At 37.9% G+C, this 8,944-nt stretch overlaps 1 protein-coding gene across 2 annotated transcripts in view; it reads left to right on the top strand.

The window, feature by feature from the left end:
* Window positions 1–1,379: 1,379 nt before the first annotated feature.
* Window positions 1,380–8,944, top strand: part of LOC586383 (sodium- and chloride-dependent neutral and basic amino acid transporter B(0+)) — a 29,629-nt gene continuing 22,064 nt past the window's right edge. Inside the window, exons 1-2 of one of the 2 annotated variants that reach the window (XM_030998205.1) lie at window positions 1,380–1,609; window positions 7,949–8,087. In XM_030998205.1, coding sequence (XP_030854065.1) covers window positions 1,544–1,609; window positions 7,949–8,087 — 205 coding nt within the window. In that variant the 5' untranslated portion in view covers window positions 1,380–1,543. The remainder of the gene's footprint in view (window positions 1,610–7,948; window positions 8,088–8,944) is intronic. The other variant, XM_030998204.1, reaches the window with a different exon arrangement.

Genomic DNA, 8,944 nt, shown 5'->3' with positions numbered 1-8,944 from the left:
GTTATTTTACAAAAAGGTAATGGGTTTCGTGGAGAAACCTGCGACTGGAATAACATAAGGCAAACTCCCTGAACTTGATACACGTAGTGCACTGTCTGTGAATTTTAAGCCAAAAATAAGGAGTACATAATGTATACTCGTTTTTAGGCAAAGGGTGTTCTTGAAAATCAACAAATGGGGGGGGGGGGTCATTTTTTTTCTCCACTAACGGCACCCCCCCCCCCTCAATACGAAGTGACACATCCTGGGGTGTCAAATCACCGAAATATTTAACTTTAAACCCACATGTTCCTACACGAATATGGGGGTAACTGAGGCCTTACAGCCTAGTATAGTTAAATTATCCGTGTAATGTTGCCTGAATAAGATGTTCGGGAATTACAGATGTTACGCACAATGGGTATTATACTGTTTTGAATACTTCTGATTGTAATTTTTTTTTTACTTGACTAGTCAAGAAGTGCGACGGAGCAGAAGATTTGTGACGAAAAGGTCAATATTTTTTGTAAACGTCAGCGTTTAAATCATTTAGACGATTATGTTGTGACTCTCCAAAATTGAGGACGATCCCTTTTTCTAGAAAGGTGCCTCTTGCCTTGAATTACCGATTCCCGAATTTCGTAACAAAGACCCCCCCCCCCCTACTCTCTCTCTCTCTCTCTCTCTCTCTTTCTCATTAGGGACTTTTAGATTTGCGTGGACTGATACGTGTGACGTCCATTCAAGGCAGTGCATTAAAAGGACGTCGATCGTAGCAATCCACGTAGTCGTTGTGCAAATCTAAAAGTCCATATTATCTCTATAACTAGTGTAAGCACACTATTTAATATCTGCCTTTGTGATGTTTTTCAAACAGTTAAAGATAAACTCGAGTTCTGGTAAAAACAAGAAAATGAATTCCCACAAAATCATACGTAACTTACACTGAATATTCAAGATTACAAATAAATGTCATTTGTCAAACAATTATGGTAGAAAATGTATACTGGCTGAGTAATGAGCATAGAAAGATGGGTAAATCAAGGTAAGTAGGCCCGATACCATTTGCGTAGTCCCGTATACATCTGTCTGTATACAGTGCTTGTTACTTTATCAAGACTGGGCCAACTTTATTATGACTTTGATGACTCCATAACCTTGCAATACACACCAATACTTACATGGTACATGATCAACTTTTTTCTGATCCACACCTTTTCTTCAACAATGCAATCGCATGACCAGAACTCAACTTTATCTTTAACGAATCTTCTATAACTCTATGAAGAAAAAAAATATAGAAAAGAAATGTATGTAGTTTTCATAGTTCGGGCACTGCAGAGCTGACCTTTTAAAAAGCAGACAAATGATAGAAAGAACCGCCCGAATAAGAACTGTTGACTGGATCAGGCTGTTCGCTCATTCAAACCATGAACCACCCAACCGTGCCCCTCTGTTGCCTGTGCAATGTGTCACGTATGGTATGTAAACAGTGAACGTTCCAATCACTTCTCCTAGTCCGTACTACCAACTAGTTTATGTTCTCTAGATCCTCCGAAACTGCATGCCCAACAACATGGACGACTCCAGCGGAGAAACGAAAGATCAACCAAAGTTTGGACATTTGAAGGTAAGATTCCCCCAAAATCATCATATTGGATTTGTATCAAGGGATGATAGGCAGCTTCATTGGAGGAATTTGTTTCGCCTTGCAGAGTTGGGATCGCACAAGATTTCTAACCGAAGACAAAAATGGGCGTGGTATTAAAAAAACGCGTCGAAATGCCCCAGCGACAGTCACTCCAGGCATCCATGGTTGGGGTGCGATAGGGTTTTAATGTTTAGATGAGCGTTAATGTTATAAGCATAGGTTAGGTAAAGGTATAGACCAGTTCTGGTCATGCGATTGCTTTGTGACAGAAACGTTGTGGAATCGATCAGAAAAGGTTGATCATGTAGCATATCAGTATTGGTGTGTACTGCAAGGTTCTGGAATCATCAAAATGATAAGAAATTTGGCCCAGTCTTGATAAAGTTACAAGCACAGACACAGAAAGATGTATATGGAACTACGCGATATCTATCCAGTCCGGATAGATATAATAATTTACCAAATATATCAATGAGTAGGCGGTTTCCCGACAAAATGTGTATCATCACGTATTAGTCAAAACATATTCTTTCACAAGTCATGATTGGTAATAATAGCTTCCATTTCAGTTTTTGAGAGGGGGCGTTTTCAAAACTGGTCTTTACCTTTAAGTGTTGGATCCATGGTTGCAGTTAGGAATTCGATAAGTGTAGGAAAGGGAATTTGTACAAAACTGTAATAAGCTAGGAAGACGAACGCTGGATTCGTGTTCAGGAAAGATATGTAAGCATTATTCATGTATGCACCGTCGGGACATTCTATATATGAAACACAGGTGGGAGTATTCTTTTCAGGAGGCAAAACAAAAGGTATTTGTGAAGCACCTCCATCACTTTGGCAGTAATAATTCTAAAAATGCACACAGTAGGACTTCTCTATGTTGAAAAGAAATGTCAATGTTTTGGTGGTCATTTGTGCAAGTGCTGCAGTTAAAGGTAAAGACCAGTTATGATCATGCGATTGCATTGTGAAAGAAACGTTGTGGAATCGATCAGAAAAGGTTGATCATCTAGCAGCATCTGCAAGGTTCTGGAATCATCAAAATGATAAGAAATTTGCCCCATTCTTCGTAAAGTTACTAGCACTATACACAAAAAGATGTATATGGGACTACCCTATATCTCTCACAGACCATGAGAGAAACAAATTTACCAAATATATGAATTAGTAGGCGATTTCCCGGCAATTTTGTTATCATCATGTATTAGTAAAAACATATTCTTTCACATGATTGGTAATGAGAGCTTCCATTTCATTTTTTGAAATTGGGGCGTTTCCAATACTGGTCTTTACCTTTAAAAACTAAGGTATTCATACCCCTTTTTTATAGGTGATTAGGTGTGTGTGCGCATTGGCGTACGCAGGATTTTCTCGAGAAGGGTGTTTGAAAATGTGAAAATCTTGCCGACCGATATTTCGCTAAGTGGGGGGGGGGGGGGGTAATAGTTTTTTCCGTTTTTGCCCCCCGAAATTTGAAAATCGCGCCTCTTGATATTTCGCGCCGTCAGGGGGTAGTGAGTAACATTTTCATATTGCTCCGATTGTCTCATTTTCGCTCGCGTGAACATTGCCAGCACAAACCACTGACCTCTACTTCCTGTACGGATCATCGCCCATTCCCATTCATTATACGTTATGTACTAAAAGGCTGTATTGTCTGACTGTTCATGAATATTCATGTTTTTGCTTACCTCGGCTAAATGTTTGCTTTTACTAAATTGAAAAATTACGGTGGGGGGTTGGATGAAATGGACATAATGAAATAGGCAGAAGTGATCTATGATAATTCATGCTTTTTATGTTTCGTGTGCTCGACCTATAATCTTCAAATCGCTTGGCAAACTGATTCCAAAGTTAGACTTGTTTCACATGTGTATTATAGGCAATGACGAGCTTGCAACCTATTTTGAAAAATTACGGTGGGTGAACTTTCAAAAGTCAATGAGACATGAGGGCTCCAATGAAAGAGCTAGTGATAACGTACGTCGGGGTGGATGTGCTTTTCGTTTAAACAAAAAATGAATTTTTAACGATTTTAAAAAAAAACGTCCATAGGCTAACATGTTATCTGACCATGCTCTGACTATAGGGGGCGTTGTGAAATGAGACTAAACGGAGCAATATGTGCTTTCTTTTTTGCCCCCCCCCCCCCGTTATTTGAAAATCGCACTGACAGTTATTGCGCTCAGTTGGGGGGGGGGGGGTATGGAGCATCATTACATGTTTATTTGGCATAGGTAGACATTATTGAACGTTTGAGTTTGGTTTTAAATGAAGTAACATTAGTGCTAAAAATTACATCAGAAGGAAGGGAATTCCATAATTCGAGGACCGGTAGATTTAAAGGCAATTTGGATTTCATGAATATCAAAAATTGTCAATGTGTTTAATTTTGCAAATATTGGGCGTGACGGAGCTAATTAAGGGGAATCGGGGAAAATAAATATAGGGAAGTATTAAACAATTATAAAGCATTAACAGGTGCTTTTCTGTAAGGTTACTACGTAATTGAGATAATATACCTATGTTCCTTGACGTCTTATTACTTATAAAGAAACGGTTCCTTCAATGATAGATTATCATCAAGTATAAATCCTAAGAGTTTGACAGAGTTAACCAAATTTAAAGTTACATCTTTCATTTTCATATGAAAATCTAAAGGATTGTGATACAAGAGGTTTTCGAAAATATATAACATTAGTTTTCTCATAATTAACAATCAGTTTGTTGGCGTCGAACCAATCGGCTATTTTACAAAATTCATTTTTTTTTCCATCCAAAAATGAAGTTGCTATTGGTTGAAATGATAATTGTATCGTCTGCAAATAAGACATAATCAAAACATACATAAATCTTTAATATAAATTAGGAAGAGGAGCGAACCCAATATGGAGCCTTGGGGGACACCATATTGGGCTGTCGAGTATTGTGAATTATAATTATTACATGAAGTTTAGTTACGTCGATCAAGTAAGTAGCTCCGGAACCATTCGCACACTGCTCCCCTGATACCATAATGGGATAATTTATATGAAAGTATGTTATGGTCTATGAGGTCGAAGGCTTTTGACAAGTCTAGAAATATACCAAATGAGTGATTATTATTATTAATATTAGATAAATGAGTGTAATTTAAATCAATCAATGCATGCTGACAGGAATGTCCTGCCCTGGAGCCATACTGACAATTATTTAATATTTTATTTCTATCCAAATAAGAAATTAGTCTTTTATAAACAATTTTTTCCAGGATTTAAAAAAGACATGGTAATAATGGAATTGGTCGATAATTATAATATATAAAGTGTCTGTCGCCTTTTTAAATATAGGAATGATCTGTCCAATTTTCAAATTATTAGGTACTACTCCTGAACATAAATATAGATTAAATATATGGAATGGATTACATAGAATGGATTACATCTGCAACTGTTGACCGGGTGGTGAGACAAAAGGGCGCATGAAATATCCGGATTTAGAATGCCTACATCAGAAAATGGTATCGCAGCAAATGTTTGCTGTCCCTTTCAATGATTTCTCATCAATTATTGAATGTGTAATGAGTTTGAACAAGCGAACACAACTTTTTTTTGTAATTTCATACCTTTTTTCTAACTGTAAAAATACAAAAAGCACACTAAAGAAAGCATTAGCAAACTTTAAGTTATCGAAGATTGTAAATCATGGAATAAATGACGGGAGATTAAAACGTGCAAAAATAATCGGATTATCCTAAAATATTGAGTTTTTGTCAGGATCTACTTTTTCATTTACCAACGCTGCCACACAAATTATAGGAAGGGCGGAGTACTTAATTGAAAAATTGTTTGATGAACTATATATTCCCAATACAATTCTATTATTAAGTTTATAATTGACACTAAAATTTTGCCGGTAATTTAATAATTGTGAAACTGGTGCCTGGCCTCCGAAATTCCCTGCAGTGGAGTTCGGCGCATGGAACTTCAAAGCCAAGAGGAATCTTACGCTTCCCATTGTTACACTTTAGAACTTACACATGCGTTTGATTAAATTAGAAGAGTGTCCACTCCTTCTCTATCACCTCCCTTGTCAAAGGTACGCAAGACACGTTCCTTGGTGGGCTTTTCAACTGTGCCAAGGGGGGTTTGCTTGTACAGAAGTTGTAAAAAATCCATTACCCTTTCTTGTGATGCCAATATTCCTAATAAATTCATATTTTATGAATGAAAAGTATTGTAAAATATAGGAATGAGATTCCTTTTGACTTTTTACGATTCTGTTCATGGTTCGTTTACCATTGTTAAAATTGGATCAGATCCCGTATAAAATTTGGAATTTCCTCCAAAAGGTCCATAATAAAGTAGCATTATGATAATTCATAGATATTGCAAAGGCTTGATACATGCTCTCAATAGTGATATGAATTGACCATAATAAACATATTTCTAGGAATGGCAATGTGTGATTGAAAATATCTTGTCTGTTATTCACATGTAAGTACGTTGGCACATCAACAGTTAAAGGGCAATTTAGCTCTTGCAATAGGTTCATTTGTATGAAAACAAAATGGTGAAAGTTTGAAATACATCTGACAAATAATATCGGGGTTATGATTGATTGAAAAAACGAGATCACTAAATCTATGCGAAGCTAAATTTGGCAAATTGGTCAGTGATTTTTTTCTGTAGTTTCTCCTAGAGTAGTTGTCTGTCATGGTTGGATTCCCCTTTTCTTCCTATAAAAGCCACAAAAGTCACAAAAGCGGATCACTGCATCTTTACGAAATGCTGTAGACTAGAACTAGACCAAAAACAGACCGAAAAATAAACATTATAAAAGAAAATAGCTTATCGGTGGTTTTTTAATATGTTTGAAGGTGCGGAGTTTAAGCCACTTCGGAGATAGTGTTTGATTTGTATAAATCAAATAGTGTATACAAAAAACGACATATTTTCCATGATACCACTCAATCACTCGCAGCGTATTCTATACCATCTGAGAACCATTCTTCCTGCTTTCTTTGTGTATTGAACCCCAGGCTATTTCGCCCTTAATACCCTTCAGCTTGGCCTACTTGGTTCATGATTGAGTGCTCATGCGGGAAGGACTTCGTACTAAACCAGTTTAGTTTAGTTCTTTTATATTCAACAAGTCCACACTTCCATAAGTATGTTTTATTGGAATCCTAATAGACTGATGAGAATAATTATAAGGTATACACTAAAGATATACTACATCTAAAAGTTGTCTAAAGACATACTTCTCATACTATATCTAAATATACTTCAAGATACTTGTCCAAAGTATACTTAAAGATTTGATATATCTAAATATATACTTAAAGACGTATGTATGTTCATAAATATCGGATGCATGTGAGCAAAATCTACATTGTATAATCGTGGTGAGCAATCGAAGAGGAAAAACAATTTATATATAGGCCCTTTGGCAAGTCCACAAAAAGTATTTTGGGTCACTTTGCGTCCAATAATGCTACCAAGTTTTGGAGACGTAGGAACATAAACATTGTCACCTTGTGTATTAAACTTTATTATTTTGTGTGTGTGATACTAGCTAAAGAATGGATATTGAATAAATGTGATAACAACGGTGACAATGTATATGGAATATGGCTTTTATACATGAAAAGTGAAAAAGTGTGTGAGGGTGTGTGTGTGTGTGTTTAGAAAGAGGGAGAAAGAGAGGGGGAGGGAGAGAGAGGGGAGGGAGAGAAAGGGAGTGAGAGAGAGGGAGTGAGAGAGGGAGGGAGGGAGGGAGGGATGGAGATATATATATGGAGAGAGAGAGAAAGAGAGATATAGAGAACGGGGGGAAGAGGATAAAAGGCAAGAAAAAGTGGCGCCACATGTTGTTATACATGCATTATAGTCCTGTCGCTAATCGACCAATAATCATGATAATTACAAAGTTTTGGCAAGCTGACAATGTTTAAAGTAATTATTGTCTTGTCAGTCTGGGCATCATTTAATGAAACGAAAGTACAAGTTTAAGTACATTTCATTGAAACGCGTATTAATTTTGATTCACATATCTCTATGGGAAATCGGCGATCTTGTACTGATGCCAGTAGCGACGTTCATCTTATAGCTCATGAATAGTGGGGCAAGTTGAGGTAGATATAGTCAGTTGGTGTCCGTTCTGAGAAAGAGAAAGAGAGTGAGAGAGAGAGAGAGGGGGGGAGGGGGGGGAGAGATAGAGAGATAGAAAGAAAGACAGACATGGACAGAGAAGGTAAATGAACACGACCTCTATCTCCCTTGAATCACTTTTTCTGCTCCAATTAATATATTCAAACTCGTTCTTTCTTCCATCTAGGATGCAGGTGGCCGCCGGGATGATGTCAAAAGAGAAAACTGGGGCGGTCGTTTTGACTTCGCTCTATCTTGCCTGGGCTACGCCGTGGGGCTCTCCAATATTTGGCGCTTTCCCTACCTGTGCTACAAAAACGGAGGAGGTAAGGAATGACACGACCAAACGAAAATGACAGATACCCTAGTCCTAACCTTACTACTAGACCGAGATCAGGTGGCGTTTCACGAAACGGTCATCAGTACGAGTTCACATAGAAACGTGTGTATTCAATTTAAACCGCGTTCCATTGAGATGTACTCGGAATTGTACTTGTAACCGTTTATAGTCTCAACAAGACAATAGTTATGCAGTACTTGAAACATTGTCAATTTGCCGAAACTTTGGAATTATTAGGGCTGTTGGTCGATTGGCGGCAGGGTAATTTAATGCATGTATAACAACATGTGGTGCCACTTGTTCTTGTCTCTTATCCTCTCTCTCTCTCTCTCCCCCTCTCCCTCCCTCCTCTCTCTCCCTCCTTCCCTCTCTCTCTCTCCCTCCCTCCCCTCTCTCTCCCTCCCTCCCCCTCTCTCTCCCTCCCTCCCCTCTCTCTCTCTCTCTCTCCCTCCCTCCCTCTCACTCTCCCTCCCTCCCTCCCCTCTCTCCCTCCGTCCCTCCCTCCCCCTCTCTTTCTCCCTCCCCCTCTCTTTCTCTCTCTTTCGACACACACACCTTTCTCTTTTTATGTATAAAAGTCATATTCCATATACATCGTTACCGGCAATATCACATTTATTTGATATTCTTTCTACAGCGAGAAACACACACACAAAACAATAAAGTTCAATACACAAGATGACAAATTATGTTTTTAACTTTCCAAATGTTTGTAGCGTTCATTGGACACAAAATGACCAAAAATACTTTGTTTAGACTTGCTATAGGGCCTATATATTGTTTTCCTCTTCGATTGCTTTATGCATTTTATATTTGAAAACATACGTATAGGCCTATATATAT

Source organism: Strongylocentrotus purpuratus, unplaced genomic scaffold (genome assembly GCF_000002235.5).
Source record: "Strongylocentrotus purpuratus isolate Spur 01 unplaced genomic scaffold, Spur_5.0 spur5_scaffold_4, whole genome shotgun sequence".
In the NCBI taxonomy this organism is placed as follows: domain Eukaryota; kingdom Metazoa; phylum Echinodermata; class Echinoidea; order Camarodonta; family Strongylocentrotidae; genus Strongylocentrotus; species Strongylocentrotus purpuratus.
Note: the sequence above shows the minus strand (reverse complement) of the source record. Positions and strands in the feature narration are given on the sequence as shown.